The sequence below is a fragment of the Hippoglossus hippoglossus genome, chromosome 14, assembly GCF_009819705.1.
Source record: "Hippoglossus hippoglossus isolate fHipHip1 chromosome 14, fHipHip1.pri, whole genome shotgun sequence".
Classification (NCBI taxonomy): Eukaryota; Metazoa; Chordata; class Actinopteri; order Pleuronectiformes; family Pleuronectidae; genus Hippoglossus; species Hippoglossus hippoglossus.
The window spans coordinates 11,087,700-11,115,596 of record NC_047164.1 but is presented as its reverse complement, the minus strand read 5'-3'; the positions used below and the strand labels follow the sequence as shown (position 1 = coordinate 11,115,596).

Genomic DNA, 27,897 nt, shown 5'->3' with positions numbered 1-27,897 from the left:
ACCCAGCTTGTCCTTGAACAAGATCCCGGACTCCTGCCCTGGATTAAAAAAAACAACAGTTGAAAGAAGGAAAAAGTATTTCCACAGTCCAGGCAGCTTGTTTTAGGATCACAGTGGGATAGTATCGCAATATGGGACCTCAATTTCTGCAAAGAGTAGGAAGTAATCAGTTTGTCTGGCCCTTATTGTTCTTTAAGTAATTACCAATCTGTAAACATGGTGATAAATCCCAATTTCCTTCGGGCCAGTGAAGTATTTATCAGAGACCGAGTTTTCTTCTAATGTCTCTTTTTGTTTTTTAAAACCAAAAATCCACATCCCAAAGATTTTCTACAATAACTGGATGAAGAAAAGCAGCAGATCTTGGCATGTGAAAAGCTGGAACCAGAGAATGTTCTCTATTTCATCTGTAACTTAGTTTTTAGAACTGTGTTTAATGGAATATCAAAACAGTAGATGATGATTTTTCTGTCATCAGCGTCAATCAGCTCAACAATTGTTTCTTTCATTTCAGATCTAAAGTGGATTCACAATAGGCAGCACATTTTAATAACTGTCTGGGTTTATTGTTAGTGATTGGGCAGATAATCGAAAGGACACAGTAACTAGCATGTCAATAGTTAGCAATCATTTCGAGTATCGTTACAGCCCTAGTGACTAGTGTCCAGAGTTTGTGTATTTGTTTTTCATGCTGTTACTAAAAAACAGCTCTGACACGCCAGCATCCTACGACAGTTTTCCTCTGGCTCGTCTGTAAAACGTCTTGGTCACATACTTAAAGGTGCCCTGTGGAGTTTTCATATGAACAAACAGAAGTTCTGTTTACATTCGGCGTTTCTCACCCAGCCACTTATTATGCACGAATCCTCAAGGCTTAAAAAACATGCTAAATGGATTTGCTTCCTCGTTTGTTTGATTTTCTTATGCAGCGTTTACATCCATGCCTGCTTGGTAGCAGTATGCCTCTTTGCTGTTGTGGTTGGAGAATAGTTAAGTTACTGTTATGGACATTTGGAATGTGCATTGTTGCCTGCATCCTCCTGTGCATGCATGGTCTGCTTTCTAAAAACATTACTCCACAGTGATGAGAGACCCCACAGGGCAACTTTAATGTGCGTTTCCACCAGATTTTGTGGGAAAGGGTGCTTTAGCTTCTGGTCTTGAGTTGACTCTGCCTTTTGTTACTTCATGCAAAGGGCAGTCTGATTGAACTTTGACTGGGAAAATGGGGTGAGAGAGGGGGTCAACTGTACCCACTGGTTACAGAGGTCATTGATGGTTTAGTGTTTTGATAAGAGAACGTGTGACTTCTCACTTTCGGTTTTTCTTCATGTACATGTTTGGCATTGACAGCATCGCTACTGGCTCAGTTTTCCAGCCATAATATTGTAACCATCATTCAGAAGGGTTTATGGGATGCGTAGTTTCCTCACTCTTAAAATAATTATCTTAATCGGTCTTTTGCCTTTTTTTATCTGTAATTTTTTTTTGCTCCGAATCAAATGTTTTATGGTCACAATTCATTGCGTAGCTGGTTCCAGGCTGAAAACTTTTTCAATCAAGATTTTTAAAATGTCAATAAAGAAAATGAATGGTAAATTTACTTTTCGAACCCGAAGTTGTTCTGAAAATGGGCGACCACTGTTAGGCTTCATTGAGACTCATTTTTCGGTCCCCGGATCTACAGTACGGTGTTGTGTATGTCTTCCTGAATATTGAAGTTGTCGCAGAAATGACACCAAAAGCTAAGTGGAGCAGTCAAACAACTACGGACAGAGAGGCAAATACAAATGATGCAGTCACAGCCTCAAGTTCGTACGACTTTCTCGGTCATGTGTCTTAATTGGGGCTCAGTTAAACTTCTCAGTGGGTTTTAAATGTGTATGATACTGAATTTGAATGGTGGGCTCAGTGTTTCTGAGAACAGCTTGAAGTCATGATTCATAAATGTGTTTTGGCCCCCGAGGAAGTAAATGGTGGATAAGTGATGAATGTGAGCAGTTGTGTGGCCGGGCCTTCCTCTGAGGGGTCACCATTAAACAAGAGCAGCACTGTGTTTACATAAGCAGACCTTCTCTACTTAAAGTTTTGTCCCAACTTCTTTAACATTTAACAGAAGTTAAGGTGCTAATGAGACCTCACTAGGTAAAACATGACATAAGTCATCAGACTGTCCTGTAAACAAAATGAACTCTAACAATGCTTTACTGCTGGCAAAATGCAGCCATTTTGGCTCAGCGGGTTAGTTTCCTGTCTGCCTGTGGCACCAGTTGTGGCAAACTGACTGTAAAAAAATGTTCCAGCTGTAAAGTGCCAGTGCTGGTGTGTTTCTGCAAGTGCTGGTGAGAAGAAACATGGACCAACAGGTCCAGTTTAAAAGCTTGGCAGAGATCTAAGATGCTGTGACGTTCACAGTAGAAACGGCCAAATAGTTTTAGGCTGAAATATGGTGAAATTAGGACATGGATCAACTTTACCCCTTTGGTTTTCCATCAGCAGTCTTGCATAAACACACAGTCGCCTTTTTTCCTTGAATATGCTGGGAGCATTTTTTTTGGTTCCTTATATTAAAAATATGATGAGTTAGGGCTGCTCGATTATGGAAAAAAATCATAATCACGATTATTTTGGACAATATTGAAATCACAATTATTCAAATGATTACTTTTGAGTTTGAAAACATGATGTATTTATTCAGTATTTCTCTCCAAAAAAACCCTTTATAACTGAGAACTTTCCCCGATTTTCCTCATTATTAAATGTCCCCATCTGCCCCCCCACTACAAGCAGACAGACAGAGAGAGAAAGAGAGGGGTGGGGGATGGCTATGAGGACCATCATCATTTACCCCCGAACCCCTACATTGAACGGGTTACATACAACAACAAGCGGAGAATCGCGGGCTGACCGGCGCGGACAAATGCGGGTCCGGTGTGAACAGCCAGGCGGCTGCGCGCTTGAGAGCGGCGCTTCAGCGCCCGGTGTAAACCCGGCGTTATCTGGTTCACTGAGCTGAGTATCATCACTAATCTAACCCTCATGGCATTTTTCACATAAGAATAATTGCGTCTCTTTCAGAAAATCTCTAGGCCTACTGTACAACGAAAAATGCCAAATAAATCGTTTCAACTCGATTATATTAGTTTGGAGATCGTTTGACCCAAAAATCGAAATCACGATCAAAACTCGATTAATTGCACAGCCCTATGATGAGTTTGGTGATTAAAAATGTACATGCCAAAAACTTAGCTGAACAACTAGAATTGTCAGTATCATCACAAGTGAAGTGTAATCACACCTTTGAACATTTAGTTCTCTCCACCATTGTCATCAAGTATGTGTGTTTGTCCATGTGTGAGCTCCATGGTGCGGCAGTATGTGAGATACATATATCGGCCTCTGGCCTTCGCACACAGTCTCTGTGAGAAAGATATCTTTTTCCTACAGGATACATTATTTAAATGTATTTCTGCTTTACTGTAAGAGTAGAACTGATAATATCTGGCTTTATTGACACTATGTTCCGAAGGCTGTCAAACACTGGGTTTGGTCTCCAAGGGACCCCAACCTCAGCTTGACAGGTGTCAGGATGTCTCAGTCCTTGGATGTGCATGTTCATCTTCACTTTCAATTGTGAACAATGCAGACTATTCAAGGAATAAGGATTGACCAGCAGGTTTGCCAGATGGATAATTGCAGGTTTGGGTCCATGCATTAGCATTTCCTTACCATTTGTCTTACGGCGCGACGGCTCTAAATACAGTTGTGAATTCTAAGTACTCTAAGGTGTGTGTGTGTGTGTGTTCTCAAGCAGCTTGGGAGTCTTGATGCAGTCTTTTCTTTATTAGCGCTTCACAGAACCAGTGGGTCGCTGTTTCAAAATTAGCATCGACACCTTCCTTGTCTCCTGCATTTGTCCCTGTCCTGTGAATCTCTTCCTCTTTGTTGTGCAGGAACAAAACCCCACCCTCTGTCACCAGATCCCCTCAATGCTGTTTGTAGAATTTTATGAGGCGTCAGGCCTCGACAAAGGTCATGAAGCTGGAGGGGAGTGCTGATGTGTGAAGGGGTAGAGTGGCTCTACTGTTGCAGGACACTCGTCGCTGCTGCAGCTCGGCGTGTGTTAACTGTGTTGAGGTGGGCCCAGTCTGAGAGGATGTCTTTAGCTGTTTTCAAACATGACCTGCGGGTATAATCAGAAGAATTGGCTACGTAGTTTACACATGCACACCGCATCAGGAGGTGGCACAGGCGCATTCACAACAGCAACAAATCCTCTGCATTATTCAGGTGAGAGGTGGAGCAGTCGGGTGCAGCAGACAGAGACAGGAAGTGATGTATTAACTCCGCTGCGGAGATCACGTGAATTTCTTGTCGCCACACCACCATTAACTCTCTAGACATCATCGTCTGGGTCTGCGACGTGTATGACACCGCATTTCTCAGCAGGATACATTTGTTTTTTTTTTTTTTTTTTTTTCATTTTTGCATCTGTCACTTGTTAGAAGCGTCATAAACCCCCCACTAGCTCGCGTTGAATCCAACTTCAACTGGATTACTACAGACTTTATACTAGGAGCCCAGGCAGAGAAAGTCCGCAGAACTTGCGGAGAGTCTCACTCGGGCATTTGTGTTCACAAGCTGCGGTGTTCAGTGCATGTCTGAAAGTAACTTTTATGTTCCATGAGTATATAACGTTAATATCAAATGGCCATGATTTTCTTTTTTTCAATTTTCCGTACTCCTGAGCTGTACAACTTCAAATATTTGTTTTGTAGAATTGTATCATATCTTTGTGAATTGAATATTTGAAGGTTTTTGACTGTTGGTCAGAAAAAACTAAACCTGAAGCTATTCACTCTCAGGTCAGAACCTCAGAGCAGATTATCCTGGAGAGGAAATTCTACGCTAAGAGGCAGACTAATGTCTATTCTACATAATCTACTCCCACACACACACACACACACACACACACACACACACACACACACCTACTGTCAGCTGTTTCGAATTAGACCTCTACTTAAGTTGTCTGTCCGAGTTGCTTTATCTGTGTCAGTGTTGTGTCTGGACTTGGCGATAGAGGCACATCTCTCAGACTCCGCAGCACGGCCGTTCGCTCAGGGTGTGGATTGTTTGCATCAAGGATGTGTCCCCTCACTGGTATTTAAAAAATGTGACTATAGCCAAACGCTCAATTCACATGACAGGTCATATTAAATATGTCACATTTAATTTGCATAATGTCCAGTTTCTGCAAGTAATTCTGACTAGTTGGTTATCTCGTCCTTTTTTATATGGGAGGAAGATTTAGTTGAGTGAGTTTAAGTTTCAAGGTAAGACACAAGTCATTGCAATTTCAAACCTGCTGTTCCGGTAAGAAGATGTTTTTAATGAGTGGGAACAACAAAAAGCTGCAGTGTGAACCGCAGACATTTTTCTATGGTTATGAATTAGTTTGCTTCTCTCACACTTTGCTGTGCCAAACCTTTTGGCTCTGCTAGAGCCTCACAGCCACGGATAAAGCAGCCAGTACTGTATGCTTCGTCAGTTTGTCCAGTCGCTTCAGAAACCCTCTTCACGACACTCTAGTTGTTGGACTGGTTGTCCAGTAGTTGTTCAAGTTTGCCACAGTGAGAAAGTAATCTGGGTTTGACCTTTTCTCTTTAGCTCTTTTTTCATTAACTTTTCTTGTGTACAACTGAATGCACCACTGTAAATGTCTTGCAGGAGAAACTGTCTGCTAATGTACACCCCTATCTCTGAATGTAATGATTAATGCGTCTGCTCCCCTCTCTATGTGATACTGGCTTTTCACCCAGCCTTCGGGTGTGGACATTTGGAACATGTTTGACCTCTGATGAGGTCAGAAAACACCCTTGTGCTTTTTGAGAATAACCTCTCTGTTGACTTCCACTATTATAGTACCGCTAGGGCTGGAGAATAAATAAATAATAAAGTGACATTTATCGGGATAATTATTTTATATATCATATCAACAGATTTTTTTTTTGGAACTTGATATAATTTTTGATCATATGGCCCAGTCCTAAGTTCTGCTTGGTAGCCATGTTGACCCTGACCCACCTGTGACCCCCGTCAAACCAAGCTTCGACTTTCTCTAAACTGTCCGGTTTATCATGTGAATGTCTGTGCTGGTGTATGTGCGTGTGTATGTGTATATCTTTAAATTAATATCTGTGGTTCTGCTTTTATTACGTAGCAGCTACAGGAAATGCAGTGTAGTTTTCATGTTTGGATGAAGAGCTGTAGTCAAGTGGTTTGTGATGCATGTCATCAAGGTCAACAGTGTTGTTTACCTCACCTGTGAATTCAGCACTATGCCAGCAATACCTCAGCCGGCGGCAAATATGTCCAACCTACTGAGCAACATCAGAACAGACATGAAATGTGGCACAAGTTAATATCCCAGGGAAATGATTTTTGAAGGTGCTTATTTAAATTTAAAGTTAAAATCATGAGTCATTGACATCACACAGTTGTCATTATTTTTTAGTTTGGAGGAATTTGGAGTTAAACAGTTTGCGTTCAGCATGAATGCCTGTGATGTTAAGAGAGATTTGATATTTGGTTTGGTCACATGTTGCATGACCTTAGTTTTGCATTCTTGTCATGTGTGTGTTGTATATGTTGCTCAGCAGACGTGGGGAGAAAACCTCCCAGCCCACTGCTGTCTGATCTTTTGACTCTGCAAGAAGTGATGTCACCAGGCTGAGCATGTGACGCCGGGGAGAATATTTGACGTGTGTATGTGTGGAGCAGGGAGGCAGGCGGTCTGTGGCGTTCACCCTGACTGTCGTTTCCTCCATATTTGGATCTTAAAGGCTTCCCTCCTCTGTCGTCACCCTGCTCTGCTCTGCTGTGGATGTGAGACTGTCAGGAAGCAAGCAGCTTGTGAATAAAACTGCAGAGCAACCCTTCACATCAGAAGTTATTTGAGATTTTGATTGGGATAATGTCAAACCATTTATACGGCGATTTCAACATGATTATCGCACCTCCTCATTTAGACATATTTCCCCCTCTCAGCTCTCTTCAGTGCCTTTTTAAGGAACTTTGTGTGTCCCATGTTGAGCATTTAAAGAAGTCCTGGCAATGTTTATCATTCCTTTTATCGAAAGAGAAATTAAAAAAATGTTTTGAAATTTAAATGTTTTCATAATAAGGGGTTGTTTTAATTGGACCCTGACTTCTGTGGATTTTGTTAATCATCATGTGAGGAAGTTGTCAGACTGCTGCTTTTTCCACTATAGTCACTGGGAAATCCCAGAATCCAACACTTGCCTAAATAAGTAAATCTTTCGAGTACGGTCTGACTTACAATACATGTGGGAGTATGAAGAAAACCCACTCGACAAAGCCAAAAAAAAGTCCCAGCATCTGGTGGAGGACTGGGCCGGTTTCCCAACACCACCACTGTGTTTATCTAAGCCTGCAGAGCCGACGTGGCACAAGGTTTATTTAAAGGTTTCAACAGTGATAAACCCCTTTGGGGTTTGGAGCAGGTATCTGCCCTGCTGTGTGCTGTAACACCCATGGGAAATTGAATGTGGACTCCACCTGAGCTGTGAGCTCTGTTGTGAGTTGTGGGAAGATGAGATGGGACTTTGTGTGTTGGGGGGGGGGGTGGAGATATCCGAGATAGTATTTATTGGAAAGAAAGGCAATATCTGACAGAGCATTTAACTAAATTAGGTTTATGCAAGTCTAGAAAATATCCATCAGTATCCCTTTTAGATGTTGTTTCATTTTGATATAAATGTTTAAAAAAAATGGATAGATGTGTAAAATAATCTTATATGGAGCCTCCACAGCAGAGTGAATTGAACTAAGTGTATTAAGAGGAAGAGGTAATGTTAATGGGAACTGGAAGGGGTTGGTGGCAGCTAATGTTAATGGTTGCCTCTGGCTATGACTACTGACCCAGAATGCTGTGAAGAAAGACGATGGGATTAAACACGGGAGCAGGAGAGAGAGAGACTGTTTGAGAGAGTGAATACTGGAGGAAGTCACAGGGAGGAGAGGGTGTCGATGGACGTAAGCGAGAGGAGTCTCCACAAGACGGGTCAGCAAGACAAGCAAGGCAAGCAGTCCCTGACCAGTCACAGCCAAAAATAGATACAGAAGTAGAAGTGATATTTCTCATTAGGTCTCAGAACTATTGCAAAGGGAAGTGAACAAAGTTCAGACAAGAAAAGTTGGTGGAGGGTATATCCTTGATATGCTGGTGGTCTCTATCCTCGCTTCTAACCTGGTTAGGCCTGAGTCTCAGATAACTTTCAAAGAAAAATTTCAACGAAACTAATATTTCTTGCAAGCTAACTTTGTGGGTGTGCTACCCTGACTGTGTTATCTGAAACATATGCTTCATGTTTGCCACTAGATAAATAACCCACTAACATCTGGCTTCGCTGCAATGGGAATGGATCCAATCAGCACTCATTCCCGGGTCAAATGACTCTGCAGTAGACATGGATTTTTGTATTGCTCTGGATCTGATTGGCAGTGATGGAAACGTGACACGTGGTTGAACAAACTAATTTTGCAAGACATCGAGGTGAGAGAGAACCTTAGTTTTCGGTATGCTCATGATGTCGACCATGATGCTTTTGGAGAAAACCCCCAGAGGCAAACTCCTAACAATGAGGGGAAACAAGCCTATTTTTTAGCAAGTTAACCTGTGTTTATATAAACCTGTGTATACCTACTAATGTTGGTGTGAATGAGGTGAGAATCTTAAATACTTGGTAAACGCAGCTTGTGCGTGAACAGCACTAATTGCACAACGATCTTCGGCAACCTTTGGATAAAGAATATAGCCGTAGCCAACTTCTCAATAGTCTTAATTTTGTCCCTTACCCTGTACCATACAAAACGCATCTCTCCAATCTGTAATTGCCTGTTAACTTTCATCTTATAATTTACTCGCCATGTGTGGCTGCAGTAGGGTTCTGTCTCAGGAAGCTAGGTTGACCACCAATTGTTGCCTCTTGAATACTGCTACTTACTAAACATAACTAGCTGCTGAAAAACTTAAGAATGGTGTTTTACTTTTGAGTTGAAATGTAGATCTTTCTTGGTTCTTGGGGAAACTATTTTGTAAGTGAGAAGGATTAATGTTTTCTCTGTCTTCTTTGATTCTGACTCATTTTGTTCTTATTCTCTCCTTCGACTCTGGGGAAAATAGGGGAACATGGTTTGATGAAACAAAATCTATCTGTTAATGCAAATTATCAGTACTTCTCTAGCCCCCTTCTCTTTCTTTACTCATTCCTTCTCCTCTGTGTTCTGTTATGTGTCCATGTAACACACATGCACACACACTCACACATGACCTGTCCTTGAGTTTTGAAGAATATAACGCTCTTATCGTCGCTCTTGCAGAATTGAGCACATAACGCCCAGATAACACTCAGCTGCCTTCACTCGTACCTGTTAAGTTACACAGTTCTCGACCTGCTGTCACACTCCAACCTCTGTTTTGAGCAAAAATAACTGAAGCTGTAAATCCCACAAATGACAGATCTTTAGTTCAACTTTGACGACAAAAAGTTGATTCGGAGTATTCTCGTCTTGTGTTGCACCTTAAGGGTTGTGAAAATGTGTTAAATGTATTTAGTTGGAGATCAGCTACGCAACCTGCGACAGCCACAGTTTGAAAATTTAGATTTGACCAGTCACCCACCCATGTATTTTGTGGTTGGGTTGGCAGGAAATACTCTATGTCCGAGAAAACAAATATTGATGTTGATTCCTGTGGTTAAAATGCATGCCGAGTTCCTGCCCATCTTTTTAATTACACAACTGTATTTATTAGCATAGTAGCAAATTATACTAGGACTTTTACAGTTTTTCTAAAAAAACATGGCATTTCAAAAATCTGTGCCAAAGTACTAAATAATAAAACTGCTATACCCTAACGCATTATTAAAATAAAATCATTGCTTGTACTGCTTCAGGAAAAACACATTTACAGCCCCAAACATGTTTAAAAATGTGTCTTGATTGAATGTGGTGCTGCCTGTGACTGGCTGGGGGACAGTAGCCTATAGTTTGGCAGACGTCCCGGGCCTGGGAGGCGCTCGTCTGACCTTAAACTATCATCTGATATGCAGCGAACACTGAGCAGCCCTGTGAGCGACCGTGAGCGATGCCCTACATGCTCGGATTGGAGGGATCATAGCGCATTGCTCAGCTGATCATGAGCTCGAAAAACATTGTTTGTCATTGAACAACCGTTGATTGTCCACTGGCTGCAGCCTGATGCACCACAAAATGAAATTATCAGTCACATACAGTTTAAGGAGGCACACACTTGTCAGGCCCAATGATTGGCTCATGGCTGCTGGTGATGTGTGTTAGATTCCCACATTCCTGTTTCAAAAGATCTGTCAAGAATTCTAATGATTAACCCACCAAACATCATAACTGTCACACAATTGGGATACCACTGCGGTGTGGTGCAGACCAGTCACATCCTAATTTGGATCAATTCCACACATTTACCTTGAAATTTTGGGATCTGAGTTTCATGTTTATCTCAATCATAAAAAAAGGTATGTATCTTTCCGTCAGGACCAAAGTAGTGAATCAAATCCCTAAAAGAAAGTGTCACTGTTAAGTTCACATGAGTAGAGCAGTAAGACTAACTGTTTCTGGCCAGTGAATCCCTGTTAAGCCCTGGTATTAAGAGATGATACAATCACAGATGGACATCTATGTTCAGGTGTCAATGCATCCAAGATGTACTGAGGATACACCTTGAGAGATGCGATCACTCAGAGCACATCCATTAGAAGTCTGGGCCGAACATGTTAAAACATAGACACAGTTTCTAGAGAGAGAGTTGTAGTATTTAATTACTTTGCGGCAAATATCTGAAGGTTGCACCACAGCTTGGCTACCTGGGATATGTTCTTGCCTGTAAAACATGCTCTGTCATGTGCTGTAGGTAGCAGCATTAATTTTTAAACCTTCAGTAGACTATTAACACCTTGTGCTCAAACTAAGCAGATAACGGGGGATAAATACTCAAGGAATTCATGTTGATTCCATGACTTGATTTAGCACAAAGCTGTTGCATCGGTCGACGTTTCTACAGGAGAAACTTGTGCTGAGATCAGGATTTTTTTGTCGTCGCACGAAATGTGTTTACATGGCCCAAATACTGCTGTACATTCACACAATGAGGGCAATAAGATGCTGTACAAATGTTTAAGGCGCTTTTATCTGAGAAGTTGTTGGTTAATAAGGCCACACAAGAAAGTGCCACAACAGTGCAGCCAAGCAAATTATTTGGTTCTACAAACTAGGTGGCTACTTGTAAGGCTATTTGTTTAGCTGCAGTTATAAGCTAGCCAGTCAGATATGAAAACTGTTGAGTATTTAGACACCAAGGAGGTAGAACAGGGTTAGCATTTATCTAGAGGTGTGTCTCTGGCCACCTGATGGATGCAAGTCTAAGCTGCTGATTCAGGTGATAATTGTTTGCATGTTCATGAGCGACCACTTTCATATTCATTCATCTTGCTTTGTATTCATTAGTTATTAGTCAGCCCGTCACCACGTAAATAAACATGAGTTGTGCAGCAAAGCTTATAATCAGCATTCCACCGGCTTTTCGGCCTTCCTCATCACTGCAGTAGATGCTAAGAGGGCTTGATATTGTTGTCCCAAGTTTGGGTGCAGGTTACAAGTGTAGATGTCCTTGAGCTCCAAGTCAGGCTCACCCCCCCGCTCCTCCAAATATGGTTTGGAGTGGTTCTGGCCACGATGGCCGTACGCAAACCAATGGGTGACATCACTAATTGCAGCGACTCCATTAGAATTGATTTATTGGGCTGTGACCATGCATTTTGGATTGAAAATTTGACAAATACTCAGACTTATCAGTTCTCAGTAATCTACTACATTGTTACATGAGTTATCAGTTCTCAACAGTCCAACAACAAGTTATATGAAGGTCATTCTCATTTTGTGTGTAGCTTGGAATTAAATTTAATAGTGGTGAGATACTTTGTGCTGTTATTGATCTTTGGGATTGTTTGGGTCAACTGCACCACGATGTGCTGAGTAATGGTCAATAGCTTTATGTTCACTTCACCAGGTTTCAGGAGTGACTGAAACAATGTGTCCTACAAATGCAGCTTATCTTAATCTAGGTGGTGAAATAGTTGCACGAGAAGTGGTATTTGGATTCTATCAGCCACTAGAAGAAATTCCTTGTTTTGCTTGAGTGTTACTGCTCATAAACACCCAGAAAGACGTTAATGCTGGAGACTTGATCCACAGTTTAAAAATGTACCCTTGAATACGATCCTCGACCGAGAAAATCTTTTTGGTGAACGTAAAGCTTTGATACTTCCTCTCGTTCCCATCTGTCATTAGTAATTTTTGGCTGAATGGCAGGTTGATGTGATGCCAGCAGCTCTGATTAAGATCAGCAGCATTGAAGCAACATTATGCCGGCCTGAGTGTGAGATGCTGGGTTAGCGACGGGAGAGTGCAGCAGGGTTTAAGAAGCTTTTATTTAAAATGTAGGCAGGTTAAGAAGTTAAGCTGCGGACGTCACAAAGCAAACATTTTAGTGTTGAATTAGTTCACATGGTCTTTTTATCCCCCTGAAAATATAATGCGGGGGTTACAATGATCAGGACGTCTGTCATTTCCACTCTAATCATTTTGTTTCCGGAGCAGAACTCATTGGAATTCTTTCATGGAACTTTTTATGAGGTATTGAAGTGTTGCCTTTTGATATTTTTAGTTTCATGTGATTAAGCATTCTAACGTCTGGTAACTGCAATAGCACCAAATGATCTGCTCTTTTAATTTTATGGCTGTCGAGGGATGCATTGTCTCCTAATGACTCTTTTGTATTGAACCAAAAACATTGGCCTCTGAACAAGATAATGGCACGTGTACAGAAATGTTAGTTGACCTTAAGGCATAATCAAAATAAAATTTGACGTGCCTTTTGGGGATTTGCTTTCCTGAAATGGATGATGCTGTAAAGATGCTTAACTATTTCACAGTTGTTTCAATGTCCTCTTATTCAGACACGGTCAACTCTGTTTGAGCTGCAGCTGAGGGGAAAATGAGACTTCATATCCAGTTGCATTTCAGTGTGTTTTGTGCTCATTCTTTTGTATTTTGACTGATAAAGACGCCCCACTTATTGCACTATTGGTCGATTTTATCTCCTTGATACTTTATACTGTGCAGCCTTGAACACAAGAGTTTTTGGATTTCTGCTGACAAAATTCCCGCACACAAGCAAAGGGCAGAATAAACTGTAAAACTGCTTTCAGACAAGCACTGAACCTCCTGACATTTTTCAGAAATTATCCGGCTGTACATAAGAACACAAATATCTGAGTCAGTTGTTCCGGCATCCCCTAGCAAAGTGTCCAGAGGTTGTCTGAGTGAGTTGGCGTGTTGATGACGTTTCTAACATGCGACGGAAGCAAAACTGAAAAAAATAATTACCAAAAAGGATACCAAAATCTCAGTGTATATATAAAAAGGTGTCATACACTTAGAAGATGCAGAAGAAAATGCCAGCTTAGGAAGACGAGAATCGGGAGCTTTTGGAGATAAGGGCCGCGGCCGTCACAAACATGTGATTTTTGCAGCGTAATGTATGTCATGTCCTGCCTCCTACATACTCAACTCAGGCACCACCCCTTGTCTTAATGCTCTCGACATTCTCCTGTTGTAATAATCTCCTTCTCTGGTTCCTTCTCAGGCCTTAAAAAGAAAAGGGTGATTTTCTGTCTATAAAAAGTTCCTGATTCTGCTAAAAAGTTTGATAGGAACCGTGCAAGTTCCCTACACGTATGACTATTCTTCTTATGTTGCTCCAAAACTAATTTCACTTGACATCTGTTGTGACTTTGATAACCTTGCATAGTCTGCATATTTGGCTTCCTCCACAGTTTGTGTAAACTCTTAGTCAGTAGCGGCTCCTCGGGTTCAGACAAGATATTCATGTTCACTTTTATTCTCTGCCAGGCAGTTATAGCATCGTTACCCAGCCTGCCCTTCAGTTATTTATGATTCTGTTTTTCTTCTCTTGGTGTCTCGTCATGTGTAGAGGTGTTGGGCACCAATATAACCTGATGAAGAAACCGTGACCTGAACACACTACAGTGGAGTTCAGCTCCAGATATACAGTTCTGTGTGCAAAAAGGTGCTGGATAGCTTGCTGTGTGTCACACTGGTGCACAGACCTTATGTGGATATTAAACCCTGCATTTAACACAACTTAGACAAAACATCCTGTGTTCTTTGTCAGCTCCCTCCTCATATTTGTTTTGATTGGTGTTTGATCCGTTAAAGGTTCAGGACCCCTGGACCAGACTTCTGTCTGACTGGTTTGTTTTAAGGTTAGAAATCAGTTAACTTAATATGCCTGATTTCTTTTCCCACCAAAATCCATAAAATGTTCCTTGTGAAATGACGACAATGTCAAATAAATGCTCAATATTACAATGTTAAACAAAGGGGGGGTTCATGGATTCGCCCCCTTGCTCTTATCCATGCCATCAAACAAACCAATGGACAGGGGTGAAAACACAACCTCCTTGGCGAAGGCAAAATTCTGACATTAAAATAATTTCTTTAAAGCAAAACTTTCAGATAGTTGCAGCTTCTCAAATGTAGATTTAATAATTTTACTTTCTCACTACAGTAAACTGAACATTGGTTGGACCTTTGTCCTATTTTAAATTAAGAAAATAATAGTTTCAGCTATAGTCAGTTGAATACCTGGTTAGTGGTTGTTCCTGGTTGAATTCCATGTAAATCAGACCATCTATATGACAAACATTTCGTTTTAGTTTGCCAACCCATTAATATTCCTGTTATGTCGAACAACATTCTTCCGAAATCTCTTCTGATAATATTTTGCACATAAGACTACATACGTTCTCCCAACTCTCTAATTGCACCCTGGGACGTTGCTGCTCTTGGTGTTGTTAGAGACGTAGTCTGCCAGAGGATTGTGTTCCCTGCTCCCTCTATCTCTGGCATTTTCCCCTGACATGATCATCCTTAAGGAGCTTACTGAATACTGCTCCTTGGTGTAAATGGCTCGGCAGAGTCTCTGTGAGCAGCTTTCACTCCCTTGTATTGCTGCATGTGGTGACACTGCAGCCAAAGACACCACGACTTCTGACTTAAAGACACAAGCCAGGTTAAAATGGTGAAGTGAGCTCAGCTGCTCTGTTTGTTTGTTTTTATCAATATTTTTTTACCAGGATGGAATAAGATTCATCATTGTTGCGTCTTTTTATGAGAAACGCTGTACGTTCCCGTAGACCTCAATCTTTCTCAGATTTATTGAAGCCAAAAAAGACACATCTCATTCAGATGAGTAAACATTTGTTATCACTAGAACCAAGGTAAATTTTCAGAACTGGTAAAACTTGTTGATTCTACAGATGCCGTGTATATAGCAAAATATTTTGGGTACAACTGAATTTGTTTGGTCAAACAAAAACACATGAACGATTGTGTTTCTAACTAATGTTGACTTTGAGTGTTGGCGAATGGATGGGGCCTGTGCACTTGCAGGTTTATTGTTGTAATAAGTGACTACCGGTCTGTTGTGTGGCACAATCTCTGCTTGGATCATATTCAGCAAATTCTAATTTATTGTTATTGATAGTTACGTAAGATATTGATTTGCCTTTTTGTACCACGAGCAGCTGCTTTTGTTTTATTCATCCTTTAAAAAATGTTATGGTTTGCACTTTGCTTTCATCATAGTATTAATTGTACTGTGTTAAAGATGATCAACTGCTGCATCAGAAGCTCAGTGAAATAAACAACAATAAAGTTATCAAAAAAAAAAAACAAGTGTGAGCTCAAAGACCAAATTATACATACACATTAAAATGCTGGGAGCATTTTGCAGTGGCGGCACCACTGCTTCAGGATCTGGGCAGACGCACACTATGAGTCCAGTATCCTTATGTGCCGTATTACCGGGCCGGAGGTCATCTCTCCCCTCTCACCCGCTGACCTGTGCTCACTTTCCAGGTTAACAATAAACACTAGTTATTAGGGCATAAACAGTACTTGAAGTTTACTTTGTGTCTCTGTGATTCGCTTGAGTTGTACTCAGTTGTAGTGAGGTGCTTTAACTTCATTTCTGCAGAATAAGCGACGCCCCATTTATGCATGATCAGGTTACTATAAAGATCAGTTCTTCATGTGAGTCATTAGAAAAGAGCAGAGGAGCAAAGTCTCTTAATCGGTGCCAAGTAATGTGCATGGATGCAGTGGTGCTGCCAAGAGTGGTGGTTGGGGGGGGGGTTGGTCGGCCAGGCTCTACTGCTAAAAAAAAATAATTTATGAGAGCCTGCCTGCCACAGGTAGATAAGACAAGTGATGGAAAAGTTAATTAAAACTGAGAAAACAGGCAAATCATTTAACTGAGACAAGCCAGTGAGTGAATATGGGAAAAACTGCCAGAGAAAAAACAATCTCCTCTGTGTTTAATCTCGTGTGTTGTCTGATTAATGCAATGCAATCATCATTCTAGATGAAATCAGTTGCTTTTCTCACTTCAAATGGTCTATTGTAATGTGTCTAGAGCCAGTTTTAATTCTGCTGATCTTGATGTGTTTCCACAGAGTCGACTGGCCCTGCCAAGGTGGTGAAAGCAGGGAACCCGCCCAAAGCCAGACGTGGAGGAAAGGTAATGATGCATGTTTGTGTGTCTCTGTAAATTATGTATTCAGTAACGCTCCATTTAAAGTTAAGATGTATTTGAAATAACTAACAGCACCAGCATGGCTTCTGTAGGCAGTTACCAAAAAACGGGTATATTAAGTAACGGCTGCAATGTGACTTGTGTCAGATTTACAGCTTCAGTTTTCTCTAAGACACGTTGAGGATTAATAAATTGACTTCATGCCTCTTCTCACAGTATTCTGGTGCTTTTCTAAAAGATCGCTGTCATTCATGATAACGGTTACATCAGTAGTTTTTTGCGTGGTCATAGTTCCCTGTTCTCGTTACTCAAGTGTTCATTTTTCAGCTGACTAGATAAACAAACCACAGATAAATGCTTTTAATATTTTGTGTGGACTGAAGAAATGAACTGCACAATAGGGAAATCATGGGGGCAGAACTATGTTAGATGCTTTCTTGTGTTTCTAGTCTTTATGCTAAGCTAACTGCTCTCTATCTCAACCTTTAAACTTATTAACACACTTCTCTGGTGACGATCAAGTTGACAACTCCATGAGCAACATGCAGTGTAGAGCTGAGGACTGAGATCTGATCACAAGTGGCCACAGGACCCACATGTGGAGACACATTCTAATGGCAGGTGTGAACTGACACACTTGGAACTGTCAACTTGTGATTGGATCACCAGAGACGGACGTTAATACCAAGTATAAACCAGGCCTTTATGGTCAGATACAAGCAGTTTTTAAGTATCCATTTAATCCATAAAGGAATACGGTGCAGAATAAAAACACGATTAAACCCTTAGTGCTGTTTTAAAATGGCCCCCTAAAACCTGAGGGTTTTCTGAAGCGCCGACAGTATTAGCAAAAACGTAATATTCTCAGCCTCTGAAACAGATAAAGACATGAAATAAAAAACGTTTGATAGCTTAAACATTTGGCTTTCATTGCAAAACCATTGCAGTTTCCCTAAATGTCATTAATAAAGAAAACTCTCAGGGATCCCCTCTTCTTCTTCCTCCTCCTCCTCCTCAAACACATCTCTTACTGGCTGAGCCTTGATCATAGGTCGACGGGCACATTGTCTGGGTCTGAATCCTCTTCATTGTTTTTGTCATCTCTGCTGTAATCTACTTCAACATCTATCTCCTCGCTTAGATCCTCTGCCATTGTCTGAAATCCGACTTTAACAACTTTTCGTTGGGCTAACAAACTAACTACTTTTCTCATAATACACTTTGTAATTCCCGCAAGTATTTCAGCGAATCACAAAGTATTTCCTCAGTCACATGTCTTGAAAAGGATGGCCTCGTGGATGATGCACACGAGTCTCATCCATCTCTAAAGGGAGGAACACGGACGTCACACCCATTCTTATAATGGGTTAAACACATTTTCGGCTTTAAACAGAGCTTTATTTACTGTATGTCACCATCTGGAATTTTTAATCTCTGTATAAAACAAACTTATCTATAATAATCGTTGATCTATTGTGAAGCCTTTAGAAAAATGTCTTCATTATCTCAGTGCAGGTATGTACAGTCAGAGTGTTTATCTTTCACACCTCGAGCTGTGTGTAGTATCCTCACACCTGGTATGATGCAAATGTGAGTTCCCGGTGAGCCAATGATCCGGCAGATAAAGAAAACACACTGCGCTCACAGCATGTCATTCACAACTTCATACCTTCTGCTGGCAGTGTCTGCTTTACTACTGCAGGGCTCTTAAACACACCTTCACCACACACGTTTATGACTCTCTGAGGTAACCCCAGTGTTGCAGGAACAAAAGAAATTGGCAAACTACAGGAAGCACTCGGCTAAATGCTTGAGGAAAGCAGAGTAGCTAGTTGACCGCAGGCAAGACAGGAAAAAGTGTCTTTTCGATTTCTGGGGAGGATTTCACAGCCTCTACAACAAACGCAATGCACATTTCTCGATTTCTTTTTTCTTATCTTGGTTTGATCTTTGAACTGAGGATAAAATGCAAAACCAATGAAAATACTTAAAGTCTTCTCACTCTTTGTTTCCTAAACCTGCTCACACAAAATGTAACAAATGTAACCAACCAGATTGGCCCTTTTTGTTTTATTCCACATACCTGTGAAAATTCTGCTCATTCAGCATTGTTTTATTCTTTTGTTTTTGCATAGGTTGGAGATTTTGCTGATGCAAACAGTTGGCCAACTCCAGGGGAGATCGCAACCAAAGACATGCAGGTAGGTGGTGTTTGTTTGACAAATATTGACTCACAGTTTGGTAGATGCACACTAAGGACACACTAATGAGATGAGGGTGGTGTCTTGTACCACTGCAGTGGAATCATCCTGATTTCTACAACAGGCTGTAGTGAACATGTTCTCAGACTTGTATTTTTAATCTTGTTTACAGTTTGCCAGGTCACAACAATTTAATGCACAACAGACCAGCTGCAGAAATCTTTTTGCAGGCCTTTTAAACAGAAATGGTCACATGAGGCGACCATGGACTCTACTAGAAGCTACATGTTTCTTTTACATTCACATCTATAAGAAAGATCTGACCACACAGGCAACTTAATAGTGCCTCCGGACCTGGTGCAGTGGATATTTATTTTGTTGATTTTAGTGAAGGTGGGAGAAGGCTACGTCCATACTTAGTTTTTTTTTTTAAGCTTTGTAAAACTAAAACCTCATTCTTCGTATTTTCTACACTGCAGCTGGTCGAAAATATGAAGAATGAGGTAAAAAAAAAAACAGGTGAAGAGTAAGAGCTGGACTTTAGTTTCTTGGACTGAGAAGAACCAATCAGGAAGCAGGTTTTGCCCGACCAGGTTAATATGCAGCGCCGGAGGTTTTAAACTAAAACATGGTCAGCGGTGCTCAAACTTCAGAGCAGTGTGGACGACATGTGTAAACAGCAACAGTGACATATTTTAAAACTAAAATGAAATAGTGTGGATGTAACCAACCTGTCCTGGTTCCTAAGTGTGATTACAATTCAAGACCTTGTTACTGAAAATCAACTTAAAGACAAACTTCTAAGTGAAACACAATATGTGGGTGAGGTGTAGTTACAAGGGCGAATTTAAATGATGTGTTCGGATCAGTCAAAGTGGGTGTGACTCAACAAATACAGCGGTGCAGCACGGGGCTGTAGTGACTTACTGAGCTGAACTGCTTGTTTCCTTCCAAATCTCATTCCTTTATGTTGCTGACATCTAAACTCGCACACCTGACACATGATACTGCCACTGCTTCCCAGGAACAAACAGGAACACTTTTGTATAGTGGGTGGGGTCGGCTATTCACCCTAAACCACATTCAATTGGATAACATGTATGTAACTGCCCCTGAGTTCAAGATGACTCATCAAAATGATAGGGAGAGAAGGGAGGGGTATTTTGATATAAAGAGGTCACAGGACTCAAACTGGGAAATTGTGTTTTTGATAGTTCACTTTGTCTGTGTGATGAGAAAACAGAAATCGGTGTCACTCCTGAGTCTGCAGGGGATCATGGGATGGTAACACCAGAGCCAGAGCTGGGAATCATAATACTTTTGAGTTGTTACCTCAGTGATTATGTGACCATGACTATGCATTGGGTGCATGACTAAGCACTTCCATACAACATTAAGTTGATTTGGTGATGGTATGATGTCAGCAAAAATGACTTATTAGTGATGGGAACCAGATAAAGGCAGAGAGGAATTAGTTTGTTTCTCAGTTTGTTCTCGATTGAAAGTCAGATCAAACATATGTAAGAACGGAGGGTGCTTATTAAAGAACATCTCAGAAGTCTTTGATTCACCAATCAGTCAGAAGGAGTCGCTCAGCTCGTCCTGCTACTTCACTGTAGTGAGCGTGTCTGTGCAGTTTTCTACAATAGGTATTTTAGTGGTTGTGGCTGTAATTACACAGCAGCTCGACAGACAGAGCCGTCTGCTGACCCAACGGCATGTTTCTTTTTTAAGTGTCGGGGTTAGCGCAGGCTCACCACCACACCATGACCTCTTGGACTCTGAGGGGACAAAACAAAGATGGCCGACCACAAAGCAGGCATCAGGCACAGTTCTCCAACTCCATGGAAGTGGTGAAAGAGGAATAATAACTGTTATTAGAAATAATCTGAATATTAATTAGGAAGTGAAGAATTAAGGATTAAATAATTGATAAGAGAATTCAGAACTGATGGATTCAAACCTCTAAATCCTTTAACTGAAATTAAGATCGTAAATATTCTTATTTTAAATTAAACACCTTGAGTTGACGCACACACACCTTATTACAGATAAAGGAAATGATCATTTACATACACATGTCCAAGCCCGACTTGTATTGATAACCGATTGATGTCATTAAAATAGATTTTACTTATATTGTCGACTAATAGATTGACAGAAAATAAGTCAACAATCAAATCATCATTCAAGACACGAATGAAGCAAAAATGCTAACTATGCGTTGGTTGCAGCTTCACAAATTTGAAGATTCAATGCTCTTCTAAACTAAATCTTTGGAGTTTTTGCCTCGACAGCTTTACAACATGCAAACATTGAGCAACTTGTTTGTTTAATTTATTCAAATATGCGCCCTGTGAGTTCATGGTCTCATCCAGCTCTCGACAGGTACATTTGAAACAAGAGACAACAAACATGGTCTCAGCTGTAAACACTCAGCACCTGTTGCTTACTCTGGAGCATCTTAGTTTAAGTGTCATGGCAGCTTGTGCCATAAATCCAACATATGGATCCTTTAAAAAAATACTTGCACTCGTACACTACTGCTGTTGGTCCGAACAGGGGATACGTCTAATTTGTTTCGTCTCACAGTAGTAGGAGTAACGAATCACCCCCACCTCAGCCAGTTTCTATTCCTGATCTCGGGACGATAGTGTGTCACCGAGAGAGCCACCCTGGTAACCCTTCACTATTTTAGGGAGCCAGGTCTGGAGAGAACACGAAGAAGCATCCGTGTCGCGGAGCAGGAAAATGTGGGTCACATCATGATAGCCAGGAATAACCGGTGGGTATGGTGACATAGGCAGAGTATTGAGATGTCAGCCAAGCCCCGGGAAGGGATGTCCTTTTAGGGACCCCCCCCCCCCTCTCAATCAACAGCCCCCGGATCTGTGTTGCTGCTATTCTTAGAGCGCTGGAGTTCACTGTCCATCATTTTACATTTAAACCTGTAACCCCTGTAACCTGTTCCGCCAGCTATGAATGCTGGGAAATGGACACTGAAACTTGATAAAGGATGAGTTTTGATTGCAGGGTTGTGCTGTTGAATTGAATGCCTTGGTTGAAGTTAAATATAAATATTTCCTGCAATAAACCTGACCAGGTTTATAATTTATATACATTATAATCAAAATGAAATTGACTAAATGTATAATTCACTTGTGGCTTTTCACCATCAGTCTCATCCATCAAACCAAGTTCTAGCCTCTCAAATGCCACAGTGTTGACTTCCTCAGCTTTTATATAAAGGCAGAATAAATCTGACTGAAAACTAATTGGAACTCATTTTGGTAGTTGATTAATTGTTTACCTCGTGTGTATTAAACAATATGGACAAGAGACTTTCTGCATCAGAATGTATACGTCCTGTCTGGCCTCCTGTAGGCTCCACCCAGGTGCCAACCCTCACCTGAATCTTCCTGACATTTTCTTTTGTTTTGAAGGCGTCTGACCCGGACAATCTTCAAATGTGAAAGACAAACCCCTGCAAAAGTCTGGACCCAGTTTTCCAGACATTTTCCAGAGTTTGTCTGAAAACAGATATAGTCGTGTTTTAATTTTAAAATCTTTAAAAACCATCGGCTTCTCCTTTAAGTGGTATGATCAGCGATTTTTAGTGGCACCAGGAAGTAGTGAGTGTAAGGAAATGGGTGCATACCAGAAGAGTTAAGTCCACAGTGGTTTGTGTCGGTATGACTCTTGTGTATGATTACAATCGAAAACCAGTTGTCTTATCGGTTATTGCTTTATGTCGTTGTCTGTTTTGTGTCCAGAGTAAAACCTTTTCAGGGTTTAGATTGCTAGGTTGTTGATCTGAGGTTTTTATTACTCTTTTATTTATAAACTGCAGCCGTGATCAGGATTCTTAATTTCTCTGTGGTAAAACCACCGTGACAACAGCTCCGTTGGTACCTTCCTGTGTTGGAGGAAGAGTGAATCAGCATCCTTGTGATCTCATCATCACTGTCTACATTTCCACGACCGTTATACCACATGTCTTCATCTCTTTTGATTCAGAAAACTCATGCACACCTGAGCTTTGAACACAGTCTTCTACTCCAGCCACGATTTCCATCATTTCACACATCCCTGCCCTCGCTAAAAATAATTGCCTCTTATCTGTGTAGACTCCAAAGCAATAAACAGAATAAATGTGCTGCCTGCCTCCATGTAATGACACAGCATTAGCCATTTAGCTGCTGAAATGATATTGCATGTACTTTATAAAACCCAGAGGGAGCTCAGTAGAGTGTAGATGCAGCAGATGCTTCTTATTATCCACAGCTTGTGCAGCATTCACTTGGCATTTTCAATGTTTGATAGCAACAGGAAGAAGCATATTACCATCATTGTTGTTTGGGCAGAGCAACACAACACAGATGAGATTTTAAAGATGCAACAATGTGTTTATTTTTTTCAGTTCCTCGTTGCATAAAATGACCAGATTAGGACTCATTGATGATTCAAACCAGATCAAGTCCCAAACATTGACATTTTCAGACTCATAACTCCTGTTCATTTTCTGTTAAGCAATAGAGCGTGTTGTACATTTTTACATTCATTGTGTGTGTGTGCATGTTTGTGTGTGTGTGCTCATCATGGTCCACCCCATTGTCGTCTCTAAACTGCTCTTCCCTCCCTCTGTTCAGATCGAGGCAGTGACACGGACCGTGTCCTGCCCGCCGACTGTCAGGCAGGTCAGAGACTCAACGAGATTCAGTGTAAGTTCAACCTGCAGCCCATGAACCCTGCAGCCTGCCCACCTGCTGACATCCAGCCTGATTTATAATTTACTAACAATAATAAGCTCAACAGTTACACTTCCCTGCACAAAACAAGAAGAATCTATAAGCTGACTCTCGGCAATGAAAAAAAACATCATGCTAATGGGTATATATATCGCCCACTTGGTTGTTGGTGAGAGAAGAACAAAACTAAACCTAAATGGTTGTTGGTTTCTTACTGAGAAATCTAGGCCTGGATTACTGCACAACAAATAAAAGCAATAGTCATATTAATCTACACTAATGTAATGAGAACAACCTTTTCTTACATAGATCCTGTGAGGGAAACCAAATGGGTATTGAAACAAGGAAAGAAATGACTTAAAGGTTCAGTGTGTAAGATTTAGGTGAAAAGGATTTATTGGCAGTAATGAATATAAAATAAGCCTAGTGATGTTTCCACTAGTTTCATCTAAATTGTACGAATTGTTGTTTTCTTTACTCTTTACTCTTTACCCTTTATATTTAAATACTTTATATTTACATCGGCAGCGTGTCCACGCTACGGAGGCCACCATGTTTTTTTACAGTAGCCCAAACTGGACAAACCAAACACCTTTGCGTTTTTATGACAACGGAAGGCGACCACAGGTTCTCTTTCATGTTTAGAAGGTGAGGGGTAGTCAGCTGCAACATGCAACTTCACCAGTAGATGTCACACAATTTTACACACTGAACCTTTAATTACTCCAATAATGACTCATGGACAAAGTGTCTTAGTCCTTACTGAAGGGATAAACAGATAAAATATTGGAGGTAGATAAAATTGTAGCATTACAATATCTCAGCTTGTAGGATTGCATTTTTAAGCAATAGTAATCGTTTGACGATATCATTTATGATGACAAAGTTACAGATCTAACACCTTTTACCATGAGGTTAATGTTTTTCATTGCTGATACAAGTGAAGCTGCTGCCTGACTTCAGCAGTTACAACTTCTTTAAAGTCAAACTAAAAGTTTTCTACACATTTTACAATAACAATATTAAAACTATGGTGCTTACTTCAAAGCACAATACAACCCTTTTTTTTTTTTTTACATATTTCTGGATACGATGTTTAAACCTTGAGCCTCTCTGGGGTGTTTGCAACGCCAACATGTTTCAGCTGGTGACTGGAAGACGAGCTGTGAAGTTCTGTTGTGCACTGCAGACTGGAGTCGTACTGTTTAACCTATTACTGCTGAGACGAGACCTTTTCCCTTCCAAATTTCAATTTTACATAAAGTTATCTATCCATCAGTAGTGATATAAATTGTCCCTCTACATCAGCCAACATCGAGAGGGACGTCTGTAAAGGCTTGATATAAAGACTCCATATGATGTGGAAGTCCAGGTGCTTCAGTCACATACTTGCAATAAAAATCATATTTAATGTCAAACTATAAATTAGACTATAAAATCACTAGTTAGATTTTGAGTCACTGCTTTCAGGCAGTGTTTGCCATGTTGGTTTGGTGTCTTCCCCCCTGGTCGGTGTTTTCACGAACCAGTTAATCCTGTTGTTAACCTGCTGCAATGTTTGAAGTGCCAGACATATTTTTAGCAGCTCGGCTCATTTTGGATTTTCTTCTGTTAAAATACAGTGTGCAACCCTGTCTGTTTAATCCTCGTCTTTCTTCCTCACCTCATTTTAAACGTGATTAACAGCTATATTAACCAACGTTGAGTGTTCCAAAGGGCTGTAGAGTTTCACTACGCATTTTGCAGAAAGTTAAGTCTGTAAATGCATTGAAATAAAAATAATTGTAGGATCCTCGGGCGGTTCTGATTGTAGCCTGGGAAGATCCTACTTCACATTTCAGATGAAAATAATTATAGAACCCTTAAATTAAAAGCCTAAACTTGTCATTAGATACCGATTTATCTCTATAAACCTGTAACCAACCAAAAACGATGAGCGCAAGAATCAGACGTGTCGCAGCCTGTGACTGATATTATTCCAGATTCTGTTGGATCAGACATAATTTGTCTGCAATTTTTTTGTAACAGGTTATTTTTTGCATATTTGCAATAGTGTGTCGCTCATTTCCAGAATTGTTGCTTGTCTCATTTGTTGTTTGTGTGGTGAGTCATTGTTTAACAGTGTTGTTAAGAGCTACAGTGCATGTTTTAAGTGAGTCTTTATTTCAAAGGCTGAGCACGTCGAGTTGTGAGGGTGTGTGCACATGGAGTGAATGGTTTGTGGTATGAAATGTGTCATACCTCAGGAGTACTCATTCGACTAAAGACGAACGCTTTGCATCACTTCTAGGTAAAACCCCTCAGGTCTATCGCACTCTGCAGATCTGTGTGTAGCTGATAGCTGAGCTGCTGTAGCACAGAGGAGGAGGCTGGACTCTGTTTGATTTGAATAAAGTCACATATTGGCTCTGTGAGCAAAGATAAAGACCGCGGGCGATTCCCTGTGTGGTGAACTGCTCTGTGTGTAACTGCTCGCTGTCCGAGGCTCGGCCTGAGGACGGAGGTGGAACTTGTGTGTGTTGCTCTGCTGCAAATGAAAATGAGACTGAACAAAAGACAGAACGAAAACCCATAACCACATGCAAAGTCTGCTCTTTAGCCCAGACACTTTTAATGCGTCCCCTGAGGAGTTGCTCTGTCAACTTGAAGTGACAAAATACCCAAAACACTCCATACTGAATACAAAACATTTTTATTTTTTATAAAATTTTACATTATTATTTATTTATAAATGTGTTTAGTTATATACTGATCCCACTTTATTCCACAAACTAGATTGTTGGGTATGGTCCACTTAAGTCTTGTTTTATTACTAATTATCTGCTCTTTCGGTTTATTTAGTTTGCACTTTGCACAACAGATTTAGAAATACTACACTTTATGTAATGAGTACTGGTTGTATACTGGAAGTACTGCAGTAACAGGGTTGTAAAGATTTTGCAGGGTTGGATATAGAGCCAGACTGGTTTATCAGTTGTCCGATTGGAAAATTTAGCCTTTCACAGACAAATTATCAATGTTTGTCTGCCGATATGAAAATGTTTTTTTCACAGGAAAAAAATAACTAAGAAAAGATGTGTTTTTATCAAAAAAAAAAGAAGCTTATTTTCTTAATTCAAGTTCTATTTATTTGGATGTATTTTTTTATTCCCTTATGTCGTATTTGGCATCACCTCAAAATCCATGTGTCATACTGTAATTAAATATGCTTTGATTCTCCTGATGCCCTAGAAACCTCCAGTAATCCTCCCCCATGATGTTTGTCAAGCTACTTGTTCTTGCATGACATGCAGTTTACAATAATAACACTGGATTTACCACTTTACCTCTTCAACTGTTAGTATTTATAGAATTACGGCCCATTGATTTCACAGACACTGACAAAAGAAACTCATTTAAAGCTGGAAAACTGAGACAACTGTCACCGACCGCTTTTATCAGCCGTAACTTTCTCACTTAACTGAAACTGTAATCTGGCTGACGAGTTGTAAAACAAGAATTATTGTTATTGGCTACATACATTATGTCATATTAAACTACTGAGGCTGAAGCTGCATGTTGCACGTGAAAGGTCAGCGAAGTGTCAGGTTATGTAAAAGCTAAAAGTGAAGACCACCTGTCATTACTCTAGTGATGGATACTGAGTATCTCTCGCACCAGAGCTTCATGCCCGCCATTGTGACATAGCTAGCAATCCAAAGCTTGACATTATTAGCATTGCCTGATAGTTAAGGTTATTAAGCTTTGATTGGACTAGTGCTGCCTGGATGTAATTCTGTGCAACTTTATGTTTAAATATGTCCAGAGTGTGTTTAGAACTCAGATTTCACTCTTCTTAATCAGAAAAGAACCCTTGTACATTTCAAGATGTGCTTATGTTTTCAGTTTAACTTCCTGTATAGTTTTGTGAGAGGTTAATAACATGTTAACCCTTGATTTTGATATTCTTGTCTACAAAGGTGCACTTCACAGTCCCTCCAGCTCGCTTTCTAAACGTGTGTCTGTATGATCCTGTTTTGTGTCCAGGTCCCGAAAAGAACAATGACCAAGAAGGAGTCAAAGGACAAGAGCAACGAGGAGAGCAAGGAGAACCTGAAGGCCAAGTCAGACGACTCTGGAGAGGAGAAGAACGGCGACGACGACTCCCAGAAGAACGGCCCGAAGAAAAAAGGTGAATCTTATCGAACAAAATGACTCAAGTACTCAACAT

At 40.6% G+C, this 27,897-nt stretch overlaps 1 protein-coding gene across 6 annotated transcripts in view; it reads left to right on the top strand.

Annotated features, from left to right (window-relative positions):
• The window catches only part of larp1 (La ribonucleoprotein 1, translational regulator), a 47,465-nt gene that overhangs the window by 3,664 nt on the left and 15,904 nt on the right, over positions 1-27,897 (top strand). For 4 of the 6 annotated variants that reach the window (XM_034605761.1, XM_034605760.1, XM_034605759.1 and 1 more), the window contains exons 2-5: positions 16,659-16,723; positions 18,874-18,939; positions 23,589-23,660; positions 27,714-27,858. In XM_034605761.1, coding sequence (XP_034461652.1) covers positions 16,659-16,723; positions 18,874-18,939; positions 23,589-23,660; positions 27,714-27,858 — 348 coding nt within the window. Of the gene's footprint in view, positions 1-16,658; positions 16,724-18,873; positions 18,940-23,588; positions 23,661-27,713; positions 27,859-27,897 lie in introns of those variants that run through there. The other 2 variants (XM_034605763.1, XM_034605764.1) reach the window with 2 other exon arrangements.